The sequence below is a fragment of the Poecilia mexicana genome, unplaced genomic scaffold (genome assembly GCF_051168715.1).
Source record: "Poecilia mexicana isolate PSO_F unplaced genomic scaffold, ASM5116871v1 scaffold_16, whole genome shotgun sequence".
Taxonomy (NCBI): Eukaryota; Metazoa; Chordata; class Actinopteri; order Cyprinodontiformes; family Poeciliidae; genus Poecilia; species Poecilia mexicana.
In genome coordinates this window covers 19,696,579-19,723,713 of record NW_028263385.1, presented here as the reverse complement: position 1 = coordinate 19,723,713, position 27,135 = coordinate 19,696,579, and the positions used below count along the sequence as shown (strand labels likewise).

The window sequence follows — 27,135 nt, the reverse complement described above, 5'->3', positions numbered from 1 at the left end:
GTAAGAACAGAATGACCATGTAATGGAGTATGTTTGTGACAGCAAATGAAACACTCAAAAGATGAAACTGTAAAAAATGTTTTTATTTACATTCTGATGATAAATGGCATGACAATGATTATCTATACCCTTTATAATAATAATAATCAATGGCATTCATTGGCATTACAGCAATCAAATCCTTATAATTGCTGAGGAGCGTTTTGCATGTTCCCTAAGGTTATCTTTGGTGATAAGCCTCAAGTCTTTGGGGTTGGAGGGCCTCCTGGCCATCACCCTAACCCAAAGTATTCCCCACAAATCACACTCAAATTGGGCGATGGCTGGCCCACTCCAAACTGGTAAAAGTACTTCAAGTCAGAGGAAGCATGTTGGCAAAATTAAAATTCTTTGTGCTTAAATCTGCCAGCGGTATGAATAATTTTGGGCTTGTCTGCATTATGTTTTTATTAGAAAGCCTTGCCAGTACAAGTTGCATATTTCCAAGAAGGAAAAAAAAGAAAACAAGTTTGAAAATATACTTTATTACATCATATACTGTATTCATAAACTCCGACAAAGCTGGTAGGAACACACAAGGAATAAGGATTTCAGTCCCACAGCTTCAACAACAAACTCACCTGATTAAAAAAAAAAAAAACTTTTACACAGTACCTGGTTTCCCCATCTACAGTGGACGAACCATGCACACATATCATGAAGCTGAACTTAATTTACACAAATTCCCATTTTGAGGGGGAGCAACTTCAAACTCCTGAACCATCTACATGAACATTTACTTTATTAAAAAAAGAGAGCTGGCTTATGAAAGAAGCATTTGAACCACTACTCCCTACTCCTAAAGCAGTTTGAGGAAAGCTCAGAAGCATGTAGTCCCTGTGTGATGAAATACGGTGATTCTTGGTAGTCAACATAAAACAGTGACATGCAAACATAATGTGCCGCACTACACTACTAGTCAACTCTTTATGGGGACTGATGAGGTTACTTGATAAATCATCTCAGCGGGCTTTTCAGGTCCACTCTCAACAATGAAACAGTCATCATCAGACTCCCCTCCTGCGCCTCCGTTGACGGGGGTTGACGCTTTCCCCTTCTCCAGGCTGACCGGCGCGAGTTGGGGCTTCTTTGTGCTGGCAGCGGGGGAAAATCCCAGATTCCTCTCACCGTTCATTTGCAGGGCGCTTGGTGTTACCTTTACAATTCTGTAATCTCGTTTGCCACCACTCATGTGCTTCGCCATGAACTCCTGGGCCTTGACGCACTTGTGCCTCTGGAGCCGCTGGGCGCTTTCAAAAGGAAGATGGCAGACCCGACAGGTGAAGTTGCTCTGCGACGAGGGGTCCTCAGATGCCTTCTGCGCCGCGGCAGGACTGACACGATCCCTCTGAGCGCCTGGACTGAACGTGCCAGTGTTTGGAGTCTTTGCTGTGATGGAAACACCAGAATAAGGCTTGGACGCAGTGGCATTCTGACTCTTCAACTGCAAAGGAGCAGTGATGTTTGGTACTCGGTTGGTGCTATTGTTGTATGTTCTGATGTTCTGGTTCTTCTTTGCGACCGCGGCCAGAAGTGGTCGACTCCTCTTTCCAGCTGCACTTGGATTTTGGTTTTCCAGCTGCTGCGCAAAAGCAACCTGAGGCAGACGGGAAAGCTGATTCTTTTTAGGACTGGCTCCACTTCGGGGCTTGTAACTCAACGGTCTTGCGGTGATGAGTCGATACTTGCTCTGATAGTTGGAGTTGCAAAGGTGAAATCGAGGCACTAGCTTTTTGCTCGACAGCAGCAACCCGCATCCTATGCAGCCGGAGACTTTATCTGCCACATGTGAGCTGTGATGGGAGACTAGGGCCACCTTTGACATGAACCCCTGCTCACATTTACCACAAGTGTATGGCTGTGTCTTTCTGAAGTTTGTCATTGTTTGCAAAAGTACAACGGGCTGATAAAGCGTCCAAAGGTCCACGGTTGGTGCACCAACATCTGCGAAGATGTTCTGCACGGCTGCAACTTGGGGGACAGGGTTTGAAAGCAACTCAGGCACTTGTGGAATCTGCGCCCCTTGTGTAGGAACACAAGAAGCGAGACCTGAAGTATTGGGTACTTGAAGTTTGGAAACTGAGGGTACACTGCCCTCATTAGGTGCCTTCCAGACAACCTCACCATCTTGCAACCTTTTCAGCTTCTCCTCCTCTTCCCTGTACTTCTCGATCCTTCGTTTTCGGATGGTTTTATGATCGAGCACTTGATGCCCAGGTTCGTGTGTAGTGCTGTGCTCCAGCATGTCTTTGTACTCGGTGAACTCCGTTCCACAGGAGCAGATGAAACTCGCCAGGGGACACACGTGCTCCTCAAGGCATTTCTGATTGGCAAAGATCTGCTCACAGCTGAAGCAGAAGTGGCCCGAGTTTGTCAGGTCTATGGTGTTGCCATCCTCGAGGATGCTCTGCAGGATTTTTCTCTTGCGCTCCATGATCAGGCTGGGCATACGTGTGCGATCACAGCTGATGCGGAGTCTGCAAGAACACCTTTCCTGTAAAGTCAAACAGATAATTAATGCACGTCAAAAATAACAATACAGCTTTAGTCTGCATCTTTTGCTTTTTAAGTTACACAACTATGAAAAAGTATTTCCCCCGTATATAAATTTTTTACTTTTTTGCCCATTTGTTATGCATGTTTAGCTTAGTTTATTCATTTCACACATATTCCCATTCACAATGCAAATACTCGACATATTTAGATAACTGTTTGAAAAGGAAGTAGACAGAAGTATAAACTTATCTGATCCCGCCCTCTGACTTTTTGGCTTACTTTTTTACACATTGTTTAGTTAAAAGAAATTATTTTAAGAGACAAATAAATACAAAAAGCCTTTTATCCAGTTTAGTCCGAACTTTAATGTCAAACCTTTATTTTATGTCACTCTCAGTTACCATGCTGATTGTGTTTGCCAAATACCTCAAGATTTCTTTTATTACAAAAATAATTTACAACAAAGTATCCAAGTCCAAAAGCAGCAGATCAACCCCAGATCATAATGCTGCCACCACCATATGGGACAGTCAATGTGTTCCTTATGTGTAATCCTGGGATAGGTTTATGCTGACTTATCTTCCAAAAAGATCCACTTTTGTTTTCTTCAGTTCAGAATATTTTCACTTCAGTCTAAAAGATCAAGGTGGGGTTTTTTTCCAATGCGAGACCCACAATAATTTTCTTCACGATTCACTTCCATCAAAATTTGAAAAGAGCTTGACAAAAACAAATGAGGTACCAACTACTATTACTAACTTGGCTCCATTTGAGCCCACTTGAAAAATTTCTTTAGGTTTAGTCCAGGATAATATGGCCAAGTTACTGTATTATGGGATAGTAGGATTTTAAATAGCTGCAGTTGGAAAGAAATGAAATGCTGCTGGTCAGCAGCTGAAAGGAGGAGGCTACACATATTTTCAAAATTTTTGCTCAAATCCATGTATGAAAAGTAAAGCCACCGTTGATTTGTTTTCAATAAAACATTATGATGTACATTTTTATTTTCGATTTTGACCATAAAACTATGTTTTATCTACAGTCAACTGGAGCCATCAAAAGTCAGAAGGGAAGATTAGCCCAAACTCAATTCGTCTTAAAAAAGGGAACATGGTCAAGGAAAAATAAAATTGATGATTTTTTTTTCGTTTTTCTGCTAAGTCTTCAGCTCCTTCTCTTGAAATCTTTCACATTTCTTTAAGCGCACACATTAGCTCAGGACACCCTTTGTCATTTATAACTGGCTTATTTACTACAACCTGTTGCTGTAACTACATGCAGGTCGATCGTAGTCCATAAAAAAACAATAAACATGTCTAGATCAACGGGTCTACTGCTGGTGCTTCTGCTCCATAAGCTGAATTCGGTAACACTTTATTTGAAGGGGCGTGCATAAGACTGACATGACACCGTCATAAACATAAAGAAGTCTTTATGAATGTTTATGACAGTTGTCATGAAGTGTCATTCGGTAAATAATGAGACTTTTAATGGAAAGTTGCTCTAAAAGTTGCATTAAAAGTGCCAACTTTGCATGATTTTGTAGATAATTTAATGCAAAGTTGGCATTTTTAATGGACTTTCAATGCAACTTTTAGAAAAACTTTGCATTAAAAGTGTCATTTACCGAATTACACTTCATGACAACTGTCATAAACATTCATAAAGACTTTTTTTTATGTTCATGACAAGTGTTATGTCATGTTTATGACAGTGTCATGTCAGTCTTATGCACAGCCCTTCAAGTAAAGTGTTACCCTGGATGCTTGATTTGCTCCTGGCTTCACCCTGTCCACTAAAAAACACATTTTAAATGGTAGTTTTGAGAATTTCCACTGATAAACATACACAGAAAATCATTGACTATCTAATTTTGTTCCCCCATATATTTATAAAAGAAAGAAAAGACAGGGTGTCAAATTTCCAATTGTTAAAATGTTGGTCTGATAAAACTGTTTTACCTGATAAGGTTTTCTTTACTCCACCATATAGTTGGGTTGTTAAAGTTCACTTAACTTTAAGTGAAAGAATAAACTCAGAGAGAGAACACATCCTTCCTTAGCCTAGGTAATGTTCATATCAAGTCAAAGATTTTTTTAACAATTTCTGTGTTTATTTCACCGGCTCAGTGTAATATTTCAGGTTTTAAAGTAAATTCAGGAACATAAATGAAACCAAAACTGTGACTTTTTAAACACAGTAACCATGTTTTGAAACCCACACACATGATCTTAGTTCATTTAATTCTTCTTTTATTAAAATTGTCTGTTTTGACACACAAAATAGGGCTGCACAAGGTATCGCATGTTTATTGTTACAATAAAAAAAACATATGCTAAATGAGAAGAACTGTCTGGACTACATTAAATGTTTGCCAACTATTTACGAGCGGTCCATCTATGCCTGCAACACATTTGGTGACACTTGTTGAACCATCCATCCATTGTTCACCCCGTGATTCCTCGCAGGTGGGGCTGGTGCCCATGTCCAGCAGTAATTGGGCGAGAAGTGGGGTTCGTTGTTTAACGTAGCATAAAAATGTTAAAGAGTTAGTAAGGTGGCAGAGTAATAAAGAAATCAAAAGTAAGTTGTTTTAATACCAAGACAATAAACTAAAAGCACCGTTTTAAATAAAACTTTGTTGTTAGAATGGAAATAGTTGTATATTTTTCAGTAGCTGGATGGACTCAAATATCTGGGATTCTTGCTCACCATAAATCATAAGCAGAATAAATCTTGCACCTGGTTTTTGCTAATTTTAGTTGTATTGTATCGTTATTGTAGCATTCACCAAAATAATTGCATATTTTCATAATATCGTGCAGACCTAATACAACTGTTTTGGAAAAATGACAAAAACCCACCATACCCACTTATTTCCTGTTTTCTAACACAAATTCTAGAGCATTGCTTGTAAACGTATTTGAAGACATCTTTGTATTTGAGTTAATTGGAGATTAGAAAAATACACGTCCTTGATCTTAATGTCCATTGCCTTCTCCCTTCCTATGGTTTTTCTACGTAAACATCAACAGTAACTCCAGCGGATTCCTTTCTTCTGTTCCAGGTCTGTCACTTAAATCATTCTTGAAAAATAAAACTTCAATATACTAAATTCAGTGCTGGGTAAAACTGGGAAACCTTCATTTTTAATAACAGTTTCATTATCATTTTCCGCTACTTACAAAAATGCAAAAATGAATGTTCAAGATAATAAACGATTAATAATTGCGGAAAATGGCTTTGAGCACTTTTCTAAATATGATGTTGCATATCATCCAAAAAGATTATTCAACTCACGAACATCGAATGAACTATTCGTCCAAATAATTACAATGTACTAAACAGGCTGCAACTATAAAAGATGGAACCACTGGAATCCTAGCAGAGTATTTGAACATAGTTCGCTGTAATAACGCGAAAAAAGAAAATCCTGCAACATTAAACACGTTTAATCGACTCACCGCCTTACTTTGTTAAACGCGGGCTTGTCTTTCTATTAGCCTACAATGCTAACATTAGCATCAAACAGACCACGGATGCTTCCACCGCCTTACCTTCAGGTTAACGTCAGTCAAAAATGTGTCATATCTTTGGGTTGAAACAGTAAAAAAGCTTGTCTTCTGTTGTTTCCGGAGACAGTAAGAACTTGGCCCACTTGCCGGTGCTACACACGAACAAGTAGCAGATAGTTAGCCCTCCAAATCAATCCGAATAACAAGAGAGAGGGGGGGAAAACGTATTTTCTTCTACATTCACATCCGGGTTTTCTTGGCTTTACCGCCCCCTATCTGCTGAAGAACTTCCTCCTTTAAATCATGGTGACTTGTGACTGAGAAAACGTGTCTCAATACTGTAAGGCATACTTTGGTAACACAAAAATCTTTGAGGAAATTTTTATTTTTGACGTTGCATCCAGAAAAGTTAGAGACAGTCATCCACTAACTAAATAAAATGAGGTATAAAAATAAGCCCATCATAAAATCTTAAAAATTGTTCCTTATAATTTCCAGTAGTTGAAAACCTTTCATATCCACAACAAATGAAGGTGTAAGAAATGGTTGTTGATATATCTGTACTACATCTACATTTTCTTTTAACCACTTTAAATATAAATATGTAGGAAAATGTAAAATTTTGTTTCCAGAAAATTTACAATCATGCACCTTTCCATTTCGCTTAATTATGAAATCGTCTCTGTTGGTCTATCACATAAAACCTATAATATATTTAATGTGACAAAAAATGGAACAATTTCATGGATTAAAATACTTTTGCAGAATTGTGCAATCTTATTTTTTTCTACTTTTTGCATCTTTGTTTGAAAAAAAAAAAATCTAATCTTAGCTCTTTTTGAACCAACCTTTGCACAATGTGAGTTGTAGAGTAAATAACAGCAAATATGTTTAAAAGCAAAGCACAGAGTGGGTTTTCGCTTGACTAAAATTTTTTTTATCCAATTGTGTCAAATTTGGGAAACCAATAAATATTACTGCCTTTTGCTGAAGATACAAAAGGGAATGAGGAAAAAAAGGAAACCAAGTAAAGTATGTTTTATTTTGGTTATCTGACATATTCACTTAACCAATGCATCTGCAAAGAATGGTATTTCACGAGTCAAACATTTTTTTCAGTAAACACTTATCCCAGTATGCTAAAGCAGACAAATAAGTCTCTGGTTTTCATACAAAACCTAACATGAATGCTTTCTGAATAATGTCCCAACGTGTGTTCCATTTAATCTTAAGGTAACACAACCTAAACAAATAGAAAAACGAATACTTACTTCCAGAGCTCAGTAAGGTGTCTTCCTATCACACAAAACTGTGAAAAAATATAATTTGAATGTAGGTGAATTACATTGCAATAAATACCAGACAATTTCATTTTTCATGTCACCCAAATACACGTTTTTAGCACAGGCAACATTCAGGGGACTTACTGTTAAAGGCATGTCCAACACATAAATTACAATTTTTGATAAGTTAAACACACGTTTGGCTTCTAATTTTGCAACCGAGATTGAGCATGTTTAGTGTTACACATTAAATTCCTAAACCACATTTTTAACTATTCAAAACATGAATTATTCCATCTACAAAATTCTAATTTAAAGACCTGACACTTTGTAAAGAAGACAGTGAAGTACATTCATCTTTTCTGATGCATCTTTATTACCGCTCCACACAGTTTAAGGATACAAACCTTGAGGGGGAAAAAAAAAAAAAAAAAAATCAAAATACATGACTTGAAATGCAAATTTACACTTAAGACCCGTTACCCTACGTGGGTTATACGGAGTTTAAGTGTGAAGCTTTAATTGCTGTAGTGTGCTAAGAAGTACATATTAAGTCATGTCAAATTTTATGGATTTAACTTACATTTTAGAAATATCCCAAAAAATTTTGATAAACCTTTTTTTTTTTTTTTTTTTTTTTACCTTAAATCAATGTATCAGAACTAAAACAAAATACACTCAGGACGTTGCACACCCTTGTATGTTTACTAACATCAAGAACAAGAAGCTACATCACCAAACATGTAAACGTATTTTGATTATTAAGTAGTTATGGAATAATTTACAGACTCAAAAGGCTAATGAATGGCAGGGATTAAATTCAAACCTAAAATGTACACTGTGACAAAGCTAATTTATAAGCAGCGGCACGCTAAAAAAACTTCTAAAGTTTTTCTAAAACAGCTTACGAATTTGCCCCCCCAGTCTTTTAGGCTCTGCAAAGTGAAAATTATCTGAAATTATGAAAGGAATAAAAAATAATAAAAATGGACTCTGATTTTATACATACAATTTTCATGAGAGACCTTCAGTCAGTTAAATCCAGATGGCATTTGGCAGTCAGCGCATCTACCGTTGTTGACTTTGGGTGTCCGATCAGAATGCGATGAATCCTCCTGCGGTGATTCTTGAGCGACTTGAGGCTCCGGTACGTTCCCTGACACACGTCGCAGCGGAACGAGTCGGACTGCTTGTGAGTGACCAGGTGTTTCTGCAGACTGTCCATAGTGCCGAACCAGCGAAGACAAACAGGGCAGCGGACGGGCTTGATGGCAGGTTTGCATGCTCCGTTCCTCTGGTGGAACACGAGGCTGATGCTGTTGGGGAAGTCAGAGTTGCAGTGAGAACAGTGGAAGGTTTTGGGTGGATTTGTCGGGGGGTTCACAGCCCGCATGCCTTTGCAGCGATTCCAGGATATGTGCCTACGAAGGGAACAGCGGGTGGCAAAACTATTCCCGCACCGGGTGCACACAATCCGCTGCCCCTTTTTCACAGAGAGCAGGTGTAGGTGTTGGGATGGCTCTGAGCGTGGCGGTTTCTGTGGTGGTGGAAGAACTGACTGGGTGGCTTGTGGCTGTTGAAGTCTCAGTAAAAGAGGCTGCGATCGGTGTCCCTTTGCCAGCTTGTGCTGAGGATGCATGTGGATTTGCAGGTGAACTTCATAGTCAGCCCAGGAATTAACAGTCTCTCCGCAGGTTGGGCATGTGTAAGACTCTTGTGCGTGCTTCTGTAGATGCTCCAGGAGAAGCCTCGGGGATGTAAATCCCACCCCACACTCGCACGTCACCCTTCTTGGGAGCACAGATGGCAGAGACATGATGCCCCAGTTTCCGGCACTGTTCTCCTCCTCGATCTGACCATCAGCTGGCGTGTCGCCTTGCAAGCCCTGCACCATGGTCCCTCCATCTAGACCAGACATTGTTCGCTTCAGCTGACATCTCTTCCTATGGGTCATCATGTTGTCTTTGCGGTTGAAGGCCCTCCCACAGACAAAGCAGGAAAACATCGGTTTCATGTTAGTGGTGTTTAGAGGTGTGGGACGGTGAGGCTGACTCTGAGCTACAGTCCCAAACCCAGGTGGCCTGACTCCACACAGTAGCAGGTGGCGTCTCAAAGTAGACGCTTTACTGTAGGTTTTGTGACACCTGCTACAAGGGTAACGCCTTACTCCTTCTCTGACAAAGTAGGGCAGCGCATGAGGTGGTATCTCTGCGTGTTCGACAGATCCAGACTGAGTCAGGTGTCTGTCGTTGCCAAGTTTGTTGGTGGAACTGAATACCTGAATCTCATCGTCTAAGGGGATTGTCCACTGCCCCTCATTGCCGTTTTCCCCGTTACTCTCCACCATTTTCCAGTTTTCATCTTCTTCCTCGAGGGAAGCCAGTGAAGGGTCCTGAAGTGAATCGATCATGGAGGCTTTTAAGGAAAATGGGGTGAAAGTTTTTGCAGGAGGCATCCAAGCCAACTGTGAGATTGCAGACAGCTCTGAATCTTGAGAAGTCCCCTCAACTTTGATGTGAGCACCAGCATCAGTTCCCACAGAGGCCGTCTTAAATCCTTCATTTGCATCCTCGACTCTTGCCGTCTGGGCACCAAGTTTTGATCTCAGCGTCGACATTCTCTTAAACGAAGTATTCACCTCACCCTGGAAGCCCGACCCAGCACCGTGACACCTGTGTGTTTTAAGGTTCCACCTTCGAGCATAGCTGTTTTTGCACAATGGACAGAAGTAAACCTTTTTGGCATTGCTCAGACTATGAAACGGCACAATTTTGGAGCCAAAGGGCGATTTGTTTTGAAGATTCTTTGCTGGACAGTTGTTTCTCATCTGAATGCAGACGTGATTGTCAGAAAACGGCAGCCGTCCAATAATGAGCTGTTTGCAACGGCGGCAACATTTAATCCTCTCTTTTTTGTGCAAAAAATGATGCTCTGTCAATCTGTCCAAGTTTGGAAAGACCTTACGACAACGGCCGCATTGATATCTTCCATAAAGCCCTTTTAAAGTTGGATCCATGAGCTTTTGGCGGGTCTCCAGAACCACAACAGGAGACATAGTCTTAGTAAGAGAGACGACTCTCTTCCTACTTGCAGCCAGAACCTTGCTGATGGGTGGGGCCTTTGTCTTTATTCCAGGTTTAACAAGCAGTCGCCTCATCTGGACAATGGAGAGATCGTTGTTCTGAGACGGTTCGGCTTTAGCTACTGGGCTTATATCGATAGGAATGTCTTCTTGCTTTGGGATGACGTTGTGTTTGCTTTCATTCTCAGAATCGGAAGACGGCAAGCAGTTCTGATACGCAGAAGCCAGCAGCTTCATGAGGATGTTGTTTTTTTGCACATTTTCCAGCTGATCAGAGAGCGTGACAGAATTGGTGTTCTCCTCCAAATCCATGTCTTCTGTGCTCTCTGGCAAAGGCTCTCCTGTGGTAGACATGCCCTCAATTGGTTTCACACTGACATCTTGAGGGGGTGTGTGCTGGCCATGAGGAGGGGTTACCATGGCAACGCTGTCTTCCAAGGCCACATCTCTTGAAAGTGCATTTGATGTGGGTACCTCAGAGCCTGAGGACTTGGAAGTGGAGGGGGAGCTGAGGTCTAAACCTGCCTCTAGAACGGGGGCGAATGATGTCTGTTGGGCTGAAAAGACATGATTATTCTCTGTTCCACCAGGCAGAGAAACATTATCCTCCACAGGCTGCTGTCGCTGACGGACATGTGACCGTTTATGCTCCAGCATGAGATGGAAGTCTAGAAATTCGTCCCCACAATCACAAATGTAGAAAGAATTTGCAGGGGTGTCAGGCAGCTGAGCCAATGAAGCAGGCTTTTCTGTAGCTGGGACATCATTCGTAACCTGGCTTTCCACCAGACTGTTGTTAGGCCGTGCTGGAGGGGGGGTAGAGCTCTTGGGCTCGGTAGTCGCATGAGTAGCCTGATGTACCAGTAGGGAGGCTAATCCATTGAAGGTGTCTGAACATGCCATGCAGCGATACACTTTGGGCGTTGAAGAATTTCCCTGCAACCCCAGCATTGTGGCGGTGAAACGTCGCAATGCAAAGCGTGGTATTCTGGTCAAGCTCTTGGGATTCCTATAAATCAGACACAAACGCACACAAATTAATGTCACCAACACAAAACAGATATGTTTTAGAGTCAAAATATTTTCACTGCCAACCCTAAATTGATCATTTAATTCATTTTCTGTCCATAAAAAGGATTATTCTGTGAACCATAAATTACAAGTTAAAAAATATTCTATACATGTAACAAAGATGGAGTTGGACATTGCAAATCTTACAAAAAAAAAAAAAACAGTGTAAGGATTGGATTCATTTGGATTTCATTTTCAAAAACGGTAAGATAAACAATAATGTCATTACAATCAGGGAAACCAGTAAGCACATCATCTTCACTACATGAAATATATAAACAAATAAAAGCTGGTATGATCCCTCTGCTTTGGCAGGCCTTCAGGGGGCATTGGCTGCATTTTCTTCAACACCTGACCTCACAGAGCACCTGAGGCAGAAGATGGTTTCCGATCTAAAGAGACAGCTGTGCCAGATTGCCATCAGCAGAGTCACCAGATTCTTTTATTTTTTTTTTACAGAATTTATACTCTGCAGCTGTAGATTCTAACCAGATGTCTACAAGGACAAACAGGTTGGTTTTGAGTTCAGTCTTTCCACAGATGATGAAAAAAATTATACTGTAAAGCCGAGCCTCAAGTCCTGCTTAGCTGTGGGGTTTGCTGCTGAACAAAATACTATTATGTCCATGCTTTTTCAGAAATTTTTTTATTCAAGTTTCACTAAAGTTGATCAGTTATTGTGTAATTTTAATAATAATATAAAAAAAAGATGATATTAAATATCATGGTTTTAGTTCTGCCGGATTGTAAAAGACCTCCGACAGTGAATCTGTCATAAAGAGCGACCACAGATCTACGGCTGCACAATATATTCTGAATAAATTGTCAATTACTGAAAGATGATCTATTCCAATTGAACATACATTTTACATACCAATAATACACCTGATATTGTGATCATGTAGTATTGTAATGCCTTAACATGGACTGATTCAATCATGATAAGCATGTTTTTGTTTCTGACAGCCCCTCTTCCAAGAAAAAGGTCACAAAACCTGTCAAGTCGTCAAAGCTTTCTGTAACTTTAAGACAGGTTTTATGGAATATACCTTCAGCTATGTAACCATAGATTAATTGCAAAATTTTAAGAGTGCAGATAGGGGTTGGCTAATTTAGCTAAAAATATAAACAAAAACCTTTTATCACAGTAAAATCACAGCTCGAATTACATAAATCGGGCATAACATTTGTTCTCTGGCACTAAAACATTGACAGTAGATTATCTGAGTCTTGCAACTAGCCAGGCAGGGCCTCCAATGTCCAAGCAGTCCACACCTTAAACTCAAGCTCATTGTTTAGTGGTAGGGCCCATTGTCCTGCCAGAAAGCACCTCGTAGCAGCTGCAGTATTGGAGATGTTCTGACCCAGCCACTAATCCTGTAGTCTGTGCTTTGTGTCTGCTTCACAATGACGCCGAAATGTCCACTTGCTTTCCAATACATCCCATCCAGAATCACGCAGCAGGATGCCAGGAATGTATAATGACGATCATGTTTACATCCGTATAGCTCTGAGGCCTTTAATTCAATGTCCAGCAATAATACAAGAAGACATGGCGTACGACTATGCCACCAAATTCAGACCAAACCAGTGTATTACATGCATCAATGATACAACTGCAGTGGGACTCCTTGGGATGAGAATGAAACAAGAAAAGTACTTTTGGAGGTGGTGTGCAGACCGAGCATCACATCCCTTATTAGCAGCTTTAGAAAAAAGGCTAAATATCTCCATTGAGCATCAGCAGCTCCCCTAGAAAGATGATCAGTGGTACAGCAGTGTTAAATATCTAGTAGTCCACATGAATGATGAAGAAAGCTCTGCAGCGAGAACAACTCCTCGGGAGGGTAAGGCAGGAGAAAATTCCCCTCCTCCATCCTCACCACGGCAGTCTTCAGAGCCTCCCCTACAAGCTGCTTCCCATCTTGGCAACAGAAACTGCAGTCTAGCTCAGAGGAAGGCTGCAACGATTGGTGAGGACGGCTAGAGAGTCACCAGGGTCTCGGTCCCTTCGCCGGTGACCATTTTGAAGGAGGAACACTAAAAGGGAGCCTACTGAATCATGACCGACTAGTCAGAGTGCCACCAAGTCGTGGGTTTAATCTACCATCTGGGAGAAGATATCGCTCGACTGAATTGAGACCAACTAGAATGTGGAGAAAGCTTCACGAGACAGAGCAAAGCCGCTGAAATATTTGCAATATTTAAATGAAACTACACGACTTGCCGTCATTCTGTACAAAGTTAGAGCAGATTTATGTTTAAGATATTTTCCTAACCAATTTATTAAGTCAAAATATCTTAGCGCGGGAGTACTCTGTTCTATTATTTCATCTTTAATATAGTTCATATTCCTGAAAGAAAAATTATATTTTTAAATCAAGTTTTATTTAAAGTGACATAGTATTACACAACAAAAGAAAAAAAAATTAACAATTTATTTTTTAATGCAATAATTTTTTAAAAATCTGATATTAATATTTTTGTGTACTACAATTATTTTCCCTTGTTTCAATCATTGAGCTGCTTTATTACATGACATTAGGACTGCACATTATGTCATCGCTGTCTGAAGCGCTATAATTTTTGGCTAATACACTCCAACTGCTATATTCTTGGATTGTTTATGCTAATGTAATATTTATCTAATTGGACAGATTCTCACGACAGCAGAGGCTCAAACTGGACACAAATGACCTTGTCCTGAATGCTAAAGGCCACAGAGTTATGGGAGCACAGATCAGAAAGAAGAAGGAAGACAACTGTCGCATACCATGACAGATATCACCATCGCAATATTATTGCCACGGCGAGACTTTCTAATATGCAGCCCTACATAACATCTGATAGTGTCTGAAGAATGAGGTCTGGAGAGAAATCCTGCTTTCCTCACATACACACATGTTGGAAATCATATGTGACTCCATGAGGGCTGTAATCAAAACTGGAAAGATGGCGGATTAGAGCACGTAAGAGCCAGCATGCAGCAAGAAATCAGGATTTATTTTAAAGAAAAGGCAGGGAAGTTTTGAGAAACTATGGAGTTTATGAGAAAACTTAGAGAGAATGTAAAAAATAATTCTCCGCTTAAACCCACATATCAGATGTAATCAGTAGGATGCTTGGTTGGTTGACTGTTCAACCTTGAGGGAAAACTTGCAGAAGTTTATATCCAACAGAAAATTAAGAAATTATGCATCAAAGCAAGTGTCTGTAGCCTTTGTGTTTTCTTTCATAAAGCCAGAAACCTGGGAATACACTAATGAATCTGTCAGTTAAAAGAAGCTAATTTTTCCTCATTAGTAATCAACAGCTCCAATACAAAAAAATATACTTTGTTTGCATCAAGACTGAAGATTCACATTTTCTTTGGTTAGTAAATGAATTAAACAGCTTATTCACTGGCGTTTTTCATTTTGCATTCAGTAAGCTTTGAATGCACCGAGGATATATTGCAGTGGTCTCAAACTGCATTCGTCGAGGACCGGAGTCCTGCAACTTTTACATGCGTCCCTCGTCCTACACACTTTTAATTAAATGGTAAAACTGATTCACCCTACAGAGCTCTGCCACTGAGCTTATATTGGAGCCAGGGGTGCTGAAGCAGAGACACAGATAAAATTTGCGATATGAGAACACTGTCTTAAACAATTCATGCTGTCATAAAAGCCAGAGAAGGTCCAAGAAAGAACTGATGACATTTCTTGCTTCATAGTACAATTTCTGTACTTCAGGAATAAAGTACAGAATGCAAATATTCTAATATTTTGGCAGCAAAGTAAATCTGACTACTAAGAGTTGCGATTTTATTTTTCCCAGGAGGTTTGTGAAGGGCGTCTGAAATCTTTCGATATGGACAGAAACTGTCAATCCATTGGGATCTGCAGTTGATCTGTGCATCACAGACCCAAATAAAAAAAAAGAGAGAAATGACCCAGCTTCACATATAAAACATGGTGACTGCATTCACTCTTCCTCAAGGTGAGCAAATCATGTTTTTTTCTGTTGCATTTCACTTTTGCTGTTAAGATATAATGCTTATGAACCTTTTCATTCTTCCTCCAATTCATTATCCTCATATGTCAGAGAGAAACATTGAATAAAGTCTTCATCCTCATTCCAACCCCTTAAACACCAAATCCAAATAATTTCACTTTCAATTATTTCTTTCCAGCTTATTACAGCTTAGATGAACAAGTTCCAAACAAAAGTATTCAAAACCCATAAACCGCAACATATTTATGCGATAGATCAACAAAACGCTGTGCATTACATGAAACTGGGGAAGAATGGCAGTGTTTTCAAGTTATTCAATATATACACAAGTCAAACTGTGCATTTGTAATTATTCTGAATTCCTAATGAGTAAAAATAGCGAGACTGCAACATTGCAAGTCTTTAAGGGTCGACACTAGCTTTGCACATCTGCAGACTGAAAGTTTTGCTTTTTCTTCTAGGGTCACTGTTCTGCTGAAAGGTCAAACCTCACCATAGCTTCAAGTGATGATGCAGCTTCAACCATGCATCATCACGGTATGTTCAGGGTAGTGCGAGCCATAAGTTGTCAATCATACATAGCTTATTGGCTGCTTATGTCATTACAACTATCCCTCCCCAGCATGACAGTTTAGGTTAAGGTATCAGAGTGCAGGGAGCTGAATACTTAATGCAAACCACAATTTTCAGATTTCTTTCGAAAAACCATGTATTATTTATTTTCAACTTTACAATGATTTACTATATGGTGTTGGTCTATCACATAAATCCAAATCAAATACACTAAGATTTGTTGATTAGTTCTGACAAAAAAAAAACAAAAAAACTAGTGCAAGTATCGGAAGTAATAGTATATTAACACACCTCGGAGCAACTTGTGCAGAACGGCCGGTCAGAATCAAGCTTAAAGCGTAAGCATTCATTAGTTAAATTAGTTTAAAATCAACTGAGAAGATATCTAGATTTTCACATTTCTGTTTCAGAAGTCTATGCTAATTCACAAGTAAGCAGGTCAGAGAGTCATGGTCAGCAGAAACACAACACATCGAGGCTGCTTAAGAAAATAAACAGTGCCGAGGAGCAAGGTTAGCTGGCTAATTAGGGTAATACCCCCGGAGGACCGAGGTAACAGGTTTCCACAGGTACGTTTCAACCTATCGCTAAATGTTTTATGTACATAAAATGCTGACTTGTCCTGTTTAAGTTGAAGAGCTGCTAAAAATGTGCTCAGTTTTCTCTGCGGCAATTGTTTAGGTTAGCATCTAGCCTTCACGCTAGGTTGTCCTCCAACATCTCGGAGGGGCTGCTAGAGTGAAGGCTAACCACAGGGAGGACGAGGCTGACCACGTTCTGGAGGAGGCCTGAGAGGGAGGAAACAACCAGCGGTGGAGAGCTACGGAGCTCCAGGACCAAAGCAACCGCCCGTTCGCACCCAAACATACTCACCAGCTACTCGGAAAGGAGAGTTTTCTGTCGAAAAACAACCACAAAGGCAGCGAGGGAGAGGAGCAACGGGCTCGGCAGACATCTAGCCATGCGAAGCCTGGTCTCTCTGGGGAAGCACCGCGACTGTGGCAGCTGGGCTCGGGACTGAGCAAACGTGATGCTGTGCCAGGAGGAAGATCACCGAGCCCTGGAGCTCATACCGCTCCTGCAGAAGGCGCGGAATACTGCGCACGGCGCATGCGTACTGGACGGCATTTGTATCCGAGCCCACAGTGAATTTGACAGGTCAAGTGAACAGGGGCGGTCATTGCATTTTACCGCTGGGAGGCAAGGAATAGACAAAGGCACACAAACCTCCCCCAACCTACCCTCTCTGCCTTCTGTCCTCCTCCCCCCCATTTCAGTGCTAGAGTCAGCTCTTAAAGGGATAGATCAGGATTTTGTTGTTAAATGAGTTGTATGAAATAGTTAATAATTTCTCTGGTAGATTGTGTGTTTGTTTTAGTGTAAATACAGATTAATTGGGCCCAAAGTAGATGGAATGGTGTAAACAATCCTTTAAAGTGTTTGTTCAACTCCAATATTGCTGCCACATTGTGAGGAGCATTTTTGTTAAAACTTAAGCAAAAAGTTGCACAAGATAGTTCTATAAGGAATTATGGCTAAGTTTTGTGTCCGCGTGGTCTGCTGTGATACTGTGAAGCATGAAAAGCAAAGATAGTTAGTTTTCTCAACTGTTTGTGAATAAACAAAGAAAATAGAATATATAATCAACAGCAAATAAGGTAATCACTGGCAAAACTTTAGATATTTCTAATAAGCAGTTTTGACTCCTGAACAATAATACAATTTTTGTCACTTGTTTTTAGGAAGTGCAGCAGCTGCAGTGCGCCACAATAAAGGAACAATAAAGCTGATAAACAGGTGAAGAACCAAACTAGACAGAACCACTTCTGATTGTTTGCCAAGCCAAACATCCAATAAAAGTTCCACCACGCCACTACAAATTACAATTACAATTACAGAGATCAAACTTTCATTTGTTCTCATGCTGCCACTCTTGCTCTGGTAAAAACCATCGGCCCCAAATCCAAATGCCTGCTGGTCCTTCACCAGGCCCCTGCACCTATAGAAAGTGGACTGACCCACATTACTTCCTGTCTAAATTTAGAAAATAAGTAAGAAAAATAATAAAACATAAAATAAATACAATCAACAATTATCAACCTACAAATAAACCCTGTAAATAGTACAAAAAATAGAAATTTAAGAATAAAGTAACAAAATTCAAATGGATAAGGAAATAAAGAAAAAATACCTCCATCAACTTCTATTCCGCCTTTTCTCGCTCTGTATGTCGGTATTACACACGACCCGTTGCCATGGCAACCGACAAACAACAGCTCAACAAGCAGATAGAGCAGAGATCACCGATCAGGGGAATCACCAAAAACAAACATTTCCCACACAGAAAAGAAGCAAAAACACTAAAACAGAACATCCAGTCTGTTACATTATGTTGTCAGGCTTAATGTCTATATTGTCATTATTAAGTTTTCGCCTGAACACCGCGGTGGTTGATTAACTGATTTAAACAGCTGCCCTACTGATGACTTGGTGGCGGTTTGCTTAGTGCTAACGGAACCAAAACACACCGAACTGCGCAGCACGTTAAGGTTATCAAAGTCAATAGCAGGCTAGCAGCAGTTAGGCTAGTATAACTGACCCACTGCTCACTTGTTCAATGTTTTCTTTAAATTAAAAAGTTTTCCTCACCTGTGAAATCTGAAGCCCTTATTACCTTTATCTATGATTGACTTAACTGCTAAACATTGCGTCCGTTGTTATGATTCTTTGCGTGATTGTAGTATTTTCCTTTCCACCGATATTCCTGACTCAATGGACAGCAATGGCGCATGTGTGACTTACGATAAATCACGTAATGTCCAGTCCAGTAATATTTATCCATCAATGCTGCATTGCTCGCACTTCCCGCTACTTAGCAGTGGGTGTCAGGTTACATTGTGTTGCATTCAATATTGTCGGAAAAAAGAGTTTCATGCGCTTAATGTCCGATTTGCCATAACTATTTATTGAATTCATTGTCGCTAGCTGGGGTGGCAACAGGGGTGGCAAGGCTCTCGTTTGGGGTGGCAACTGCCACCCCAGTAGGTCCGCCCCTGGTTCACATTGTTATGGACAACTGGCCGTCTATCCATCCATCCATACATCCATCGCAGGATAACAAAAAGACAAATGACCACTCCAAAAAGCAATTTAGAGTAAGATACTCTGGCAGGAAGCCAGAGTACCTGGTGAGAAATCATTCACAAGAAAATATGTTATTCTCTTGCTGAATGACTCCAGACTGGCAATTAAATCCAAAACCTTCTTTCTGCAAGGCCCCAATGCTGACAACTGCACCACCATGTCATTCATTGTGTATAAAATGAATAGCAATAATAACAGTGCATCCAGAAAATATTTGCAGCCCTTTGCTGTTTCCACATTTTGTTAAGTCACAGCCTTGTCCGAACTAGTTTTAAATTATACGTACAAATACCCTGTTATGACATTGTGGGTATTTTTTTAGGGGGGGGCTTTTTGCAAATTTATTGAAAATAGGAAATCAAATCGATATGGTAGCATTGCCAGATAAAAGCCACTTTTTAATAAAAGGCACATGGTGGCCTGTCTGGAGTTTGCCAAAAGCACCTTAGACAAAGATTGAACTCTGTGGTGTGTTTGCCAGGCATCAAGTTTGGAGGAAACCATGCATGAGTCATCACCAGGCCAACACCATTCCTACAGTGAAGCATGGTGGTGGCTGCATCATGCTATGGGATTTTTATTTTTTTTGCAGCAGGAACTGGCAGACTAGTGAGGAAGAGGGAAAGATGAATGCAGCAATGTACAGAAACATTCTGGATGTGAACCTGCTCGAGCACCTTGACCTTACACTGGGGCAATAGTTCATTTTTCAGCAGGACAACGACCCAAAACATATGACCAAGATCCCAAAGGAGTGGCTTCAGAACCACTTTGTGAACGTTCTGGAGTGGAGAATCCAGACTAGAATTTCATTGAACATCTTTGGAGAGATCAGAAAACAGCTGCACAGACATCTCCCATCCAACCTGTTGGAGCTTGAGAACTGCAAAGAAAAATGGGTGAAACTCCCTAAAGATACCGTAGTTGAGCTAAGCAGGTTGCATCATCTTCAGAAAGACTTGACTCTGTAATTGTTGTTAAATGTGTATCAACAAAGTATTAAACACAGGCTGTGAAGACTTAGGTACGTTGGTTTACTTGGTTTTCTGTTTTGAATTAATTTGCAAAAATCTCAAAACCCTTTTCCCACATTGTCATAATGAGATGTCTGTGTGTGTAAGTTTGAGGAAGTAGATTATTAAATACAAGCTGGAATAACATAAAATGAAATGGAATATTAATCGCTGTGATTACTTTGTAGACGCACTGTACAACAGTCAGTGAAGCGATGTTGTACAGTGCTTTTAATATTCATTGACACTGCTAATCACAAAAAAAAAGTTCCACACAGAAATATCAAAAAATAAACAAACAAAAACAAAAAAAAAAACAGAGCTGCAGAGTCTGGGTTGTGGGTGACGTTGGCTGGGTTGATTAATTCAAGAAGGCTCTACAGCAGAAGCCATTGCAGCTGGTGGGACTCTGCACAGTCCTCAGGAACCAATCTTTTTCCTGCAATCAAGAACTCTCACACAGATACACACACACAGACAGAGAAAGAGAGGCTCCAGGCAGGAAAGGAGGATAAAACAACTACATCTTCCCAGTGTGTAATCAGTGCAATCAAGACTGGATTCATTTCGGATGTGGGTGAAATAAAAAGTAGATTGAGAACTCTGATGAAGGATAGACAGGTATGGTAGACAAATAATTGGACTTGTGTATAAGAAAACTGGATAGGTAGAAAGGCTATATCTGAGTGAGATGTGAAAGAGGCAATGCCAAAGCAGAGGCAAGTGGGCACTTTGGTTTGCAGATCTGTTGCGTGATGTGTGGAAGGTTGCATTTTGAGGTCTGCACAGGTGAAATACTTAGCAGTGTCTTTTGCATTCATAAACAATGAGCTGTGGTGACTGAAGAGGAATGACAGCAGTATAAGTAATTGGGGTTTGAGGTGATGTAAGAACACAAATAATACAATTCTGAAATGAAAGAAAATTACACATCATTTTAAATGTTTTTTTTTTCCCCTCAAAATATCTAAAAGTATGGCAAAAATCTGTGACCAATCTGCTTCAAGTGAATATATGGTAGAACCAGCGAAACGAAGACAACAAAGGAGATTTATGGATGTGGTGAAAGAGGACATGGACTTAATTGATGTGAGGCCAGGGGATGCAGAGGTTAGGACTAAATGGAGACAGATGATTCACTGTGGCAACCCCTGAAGGGAAAAGCCAAAAGAGAAGAATACAGCTGGAAGTATTTTGTGGTATGTTCCTGCAGGGTTTGTACATCTGGAGAACAAATTTTTTGCTCACTCAACTTTGCAAAAATAACTAAATTACTGAATAGAAAGCATCTGTGAGCAAGAATTTTCAAATCTTGCAACAGCGCCTCCATTGTATTTATAGTTTGTGCTTCTGTACTTCGTCTGAACCAGACTTAGACACACGTTTGACTTGATCAAAACTATTCCACTGGCTGTATGTTCATCCTCAGTGTCCTCCTTGGATCCATACCTCAACCCTTTGCTCCAGTCGTTTGCAGCCTCGATTTGGTTTTTCTTCCATGGTTCCCCTTTACTCATCCATGCTTATCCGTCGATGTTGAGCAGCTTCTCTGCATTTCCCATAGAGAGGTAACCCCACAGCATTACACTGAAACCAATTTTCGCAAACTCTATGGCAAATTGGTAAAGCCCCACCAATTCATTAAGTGTCTGTGAATTCACCAATTTATAGATTTTTCAAATCCCTTGTCTGCAGGTTATCAGAATCCATAGAAAATCTATCTAGCTGGTTTACTGGAGAAGATATGCCTGGATTCTAACAGCCTATGTCTAAATTCCCATCTCGCTTCCTTCCATATCGCCTGAATCAGATAGGTCCCACAGAAGACATTCATTAAACAGCTGCTCTTCTCTTCTCACAACTGTCTCTTGGAGCTGATCCAGGTTTATTTTAGCCACTTTGACTAGTCTCGTGGATGTTATTTTATATCTTAGAAATTGGGCTAAAAGCAATTCAGACAAACCTTCCTTATTTTTCTAGAATCATACACCATGGCTGACTTACCACCATCAAAGAACACATGAAGTAAGATGATTCATTAAGTCCAATGTCCACACAGCTTCTAAGCTTTTTCCATGCTCAATTTATTACTAATGCTTTTGAGCATAATTCAGAAGCATCAATCAAGATAACATTAAGTCAAACGAATAAGGTAGAATCAGCTTTAATCTAAGACACCTTTCCCTAACTCTGAAGCAGAGAGAGCTAAAAGAAGACTTTGATAGATGGAGGATTTGAACCCCAATACAGGCCTGATGATGAGCGAACCCCAGCAGTGTGAGCATGGGGAACAGCAGGCTGAAGCCAAGCAGAGGTCCTCAGGGGAGTCTGTCAATGGTCCCCATTTAGCTAGTTGATGGCAGCCACCTTCTCTGGACTAATGTGTTTTTGCTCTTGTCTTGGTTATGGGACCTCCAGGCCTCAGCTGATGGCAGAGATCCAATTTAGAACGGCAGTCATTCGTAATTCTTGGGGTCATTTCCTCAGACACAAAACAGCCCTCTGCAGTTCATAGATCCTCTTCACCTTGTTCTAAGGCCTTTGGTCTGTCTAGACATGAGCAAGGTTAACTGCTTGGAAGGAAATCGCAAAGTTTCTCATCTTGGTGGTAGACGTCATGGGCTTGTTCAGCTACTGACACCCATAACCTCGTCGATCACAGCTCCATAAAAGGAGAGAGAGGTAAACTTTATCTTTGCCCAACTTGAATTAGCCATCAGGCCTGCATTAGATGGAGTTCTCTGTCCTGCTTAGAAAAGTCTTGACCTGAGGTTGATTAAAGGTCACTTTCTCATTGTGCAGTTTGCTTCTTCTGTCCTCTGAGCAATTTTGCTTCCCTCTTTCCTATCCACACAGACTCTGTACTGTGCTTGCAGCCAAAGGTGCAGCTACTAAACCTAGGTTGTTTTCACTCATTCCCTACTAGTGGAAGAACTACATCTCTTTTTTTTGCAAGATTTGAAACAAAATACAAAACACTGCTAGTCAATCTTCCAGCCATTGCTCTTCAGGAACACTAAGTACTTTGGGTACTGAAAAGAGTACACCCAAAAACGTCACCTGGACCACATGGAGTACTTGGGAAGGTACTGAAAGTGTGCTGACTAGTTAGTTGACATCCATTGACTTCTGTCTAGTGTTATGTGTCTTGTTTGATTGTAAAAGCCTTAAGCAGAGCTTGTAGTCTTAATCACAAAGTGACTTGAGAATCTGAGAAAGGATCTGGTGAGTGGATTTGAGGTATGCTCCAAAAAGGTTGTTTGAGTTCAAAAAAGTACAGGAAAGCACAAGGAGTCTTGATTGTTGTAACCATGTAGGACAATCAGGCACCACTGAGGACTCCCGCCAGTCCCGATGCGGAAATTGCAAACAGGTGAATCATCAACACAGCATGAGGAGGCCACACTCAGAGAGAATCAGCATCATGGAAGGGAGGGGGAAAGAAGGGATGTAGCACAAGGGCACACAACACAACCATCCTAAAATCATAAAAGAGACGCTGGTGATCTGTTCAGGTCATGCTGAAACTTGTAGAAGGCAATCACGCTACCTTAAGGTTTGGGTTGGAGTAGGGAGTCTCTCCTCTAAGCAGCAATCAGAAGTGGTAATTTTTTTTTATCATGAGTTTTATCTATAAGCTCAGTTAATATCCAGTCTGTTTAAAATGTCTGGGCTGCATCCAGTTTGTTGGAACAATGCGAACAGATGGGGATGATAGGATATTTCCCACATGTCAAATGTTTGCATGTCATCCTCTTGGGGGAGTATCCCTTGACAACTGGTTGAAAAAAAATCACAGGCAGTCTGGGTCTTCTTCAATTAGCGGCGGTAATGAATCATACGAGAGTGTGTTTTTTAGGAAGCTTAGGTGGATCCGGTGAATCTAGTTTGGGCAGTGCCTTGACAACTTTCCATTTTGGTCATCTTTTTATGCCAACAGACACCATTCTATGCAGATTCTTGCTTCGGTCACAAAGAAAGAATCAAGGTTCACCCTGGACAGGTTTCCACTGATGGGACAACACAGAGACATCGGACAAACAGTCATCCACATACACACTCACAGGGAATTTAAAGAGACCAATTAACCCACCAGGCATGCATTTGTAGTTGGTGTGTGACTTTACAAGGTCTCATTTGGCTCATTTCAAACAGTGAGGGTTACATTTTTAGTATTAAAAAACTGCTGTTACAGTAAGACGAGGGGGGAGGAAGTTGATTTTAAATTTTAAAATGTCACATTGGTGAACAATATTGCATAGTACTATAACAGGATTATTAAAATTTCTCTAAAATGACAACCATAATGTTGAAATGAAAGCATTTATATTTAAAATTACTCTCCTAAACTGCTACACTGAAAATAAACGTACAGTAGTTCAACAAAATAAAAATGTTCAAATTTTACTGTGGTAATCTCCAAGCATTTAATGAAATACTGACATAAATATAGTAAGCAGAAATTTAAAACTTAACAATGCTTTACTGTCATTATTTACCCAATAGTTTTGTTTAACTGTTTGAATGTATTTTCCCTCACAATATTAGTATTTTGTACTTACAATACAGTTGACATTTTAAAGCAACTCAAAGCATTTTTGTTTAATATTTAAGGAAGAAAGAGTCCTATTATTCTGACATTGGTCTAACTTAGCCCACAAACAGTACCATTAGTATAGCTTAGATCGTAAGGGAAACCATTGAAAAATAGCTTAACGCTTTTTGATTTACAGTTATGTTCATAATAATAGCATTGTGATAAACTTCAACATTTTTCAAATAAATTGTATTTTTAATTAACACAAATGCATTGGAGACACTGCACATTCTATTTCAAAGCAAGAAAATTGGAAAAAGTAATTGAATATAATATACTGCTCAAAAAAATAAAGGGAACATTTCACTTTAATTTTGTGTGTGGCTCCAAATCCAGGCCTCCATTGGTTAATAAATTTGATTTCCATTGATGATTTTTGTGTGATTTTGTTGTCAGCACATTCAACTTTGTACAGAACAAAGTATTCAATGAGAATATTTCATTCATTCAGATCTAGGATGTGTTATTTGAGTGTTCCCTTTATTTTTTTGAGCAGTGTATTTTACAGAAAGTCCAGAAATACAATGGCCAAAAAACAACAGTGTGCTGACATCTTTCTTTACAAATTCAAAAATGTCCTGTAAAAACTAAGAAAAGATTTAACTTTCCTGAGAATCATAAATTACTGTTTAGTTGGATAACCCCTGTTTCTAATAACTGCTTTACATCTGTGGTACATGGACTTGTGATGCCTTGCACCGATCAACAAGTATTGCAGCCCAGGACAACTGTACTACCTTCCACAGTTCCTCTGTTTTTATTGGTTTTGCCTCATGAACAGCATATTTATGTCAGTCCACAAGTTTTGAAAGAGTTAGAGGTTTGGGGATTGTGCTGGCCACTCCATTACTTGAATTATGTCTGTCTAGAACCATGATTCTGCTCGCTTGCTGGTGTGTTTGGGGTCATTATCTTGTGGAAACACCCATTTCAAGGCTATGTTCTCTTCAGCATACAGCAACATGACTTCTTCCAGGATTCTGGTGTACTCAAATTGATCCATGATCCCTGGTATGTAATAAATAGGACCAACGCCATAGTACAAGAAACATCCCCATATCATGATGCATCATCATGCTTCACCGCCTTCACTCTGTACTGTGGATTAAATCCAGTGTTTGCAGGACGTCTGACAAACTGTCTGTGGCCCTGAGACCCAAAGATAATCTCACTCATCAGTCCACAAAATATTATGCTGCTTCTTTTAACACGTCAATGCGTTCTTTGGCGAATTTTAACTGCTTTAACACGTGTATTTTTTTTTGTTTTAAACAATGGGCTTCTTGCTGGTAGCTTGGGTTCACGTAGATGTGGTCCGATTGTTACAGTACTCACAAGCAATCTCAGATATTCTTTGATCCTTCTGGAGCTGATCATTGGCTGAGCCTTTGCCATTTTGGTTATCCAATCCATTCAAATAGTCGATTTTCTTCTTCCTCGCCTTTCTAGTTTTGGCTGCCATTTTAAAGTGATATCATAATCTACACTTCGTTATGGGTTTCTCCTCTTTTATTAATTTCTTAAAGAGCGCTCTCCTTCTGTACAGTGTCTTGAATGACCCATTTCACACTGTTCTTCAAGAACAAATGCAGTCAGCATATGCATGTCAGTTGCCTTGAACCTTAAATAAGGTCCACCCGTTTAACACCTATTTTTTCCACATAATCAATGACCTCACTAACTGAACACGCCCCTTTTGGCAAATGATTCAGTTTCACAGAACAGCAACATGCACATCATCCCTGTTGGCTTTCTATACTTTTACTGAACCTTCTGCAAACATACTTGCAGCTTAGAAGTTGACATTTTAACAGAAACAGTGATTCGTCTCGCTAGTGTTGAGATGCTTTACCAGGTCAAGAAAGAGTCGTATGCTGTTAGACAAAAGGCCCATAGTAAAGAATTACATTTTTGATTCTGTTAGACACTAAGGCTCATTCCTCAGAGAAACAGAAACTTATCAGGGACACAGAGACATGGTGTGATTTCAGGGAGTGTCTTCAGTCCATATAATCAGCTTACCCTCCTCCTTCTACTCAGACGCTGCACAGACTTTTTTTTTTTATTAGAAACTCTTAAATGTAATGGTAAAGCGTCTCCTTTCAGCGCTTAAAGTGAATAAAATACGTAAAGTCTGAAAGCTTTTCTGGCTGATTTTATGCTCCATGTGTCAATACAAATTATGATTCATCGATTAGGATTTTCATTCTCAACACTAGTGATGTGGGACTCCTATTATTTTTGAACAACTATACATATAATAAACGGGAACCAAAGTAAACCTTTTTATGATTTACTAAACTTTGCTAGTTGTCTGAATGTTGTT

General features: G+C 40.0%; 2 protein-coding genes across 2 annotated transcripts; both read right to left on the bottom strand.

Annotated features, from left to right (window-relative positions):
- Nucleotides 1-504: 504 nt before the first annotated feature.
- LOC106919200 (uncharacterized) lies at nt 505-6,318 on the bottom strand. The gene is made up of 2 exons (XM_014989407.2): nt 6,093-6,318; nt 505-2,533 (listed from the first exon to the last, which is right to left on the bottom strand). The coding sequence occupies exon 2, from the start codon at nt 2,486-2,488 to the stop codon at nt 959-961; it is 1,530 nt and encodes a 509-aa protein (XP_014844893.2). The 5' UTR covers nt 2,489-2,533; nt 6,093-6,318; the 3' UTR covers nt 505-958.
- A 755-nt stretch (nt 6,319-7,073) lies between these two features.
- LOC106919199 (uncharacterized) lies at nt 7,074-17,313 on the bottom strand. Its single transcript, XM_014989406.2, has 2 exons — nt 16,929-17,313; nt 7,074-11,424 (listed from the first exon to the last, which is right to left on the bottom strand). The coding sequence occupies exon 2, from the start codon at nt 11,364-11,366 to the stop codon at nt 8,361-8,363; it is 3,006 nt and encodes a 1,001-aa protein (XP_014844892.2). The 5' UTR covers nt 11,367-11,424; nt 16,929-17,313; the 3' UTR covers nt 7,074-8,360.
- Between the last annotated feature and the right edge of the window lie 9,822 nt (nt 17,314-27,135).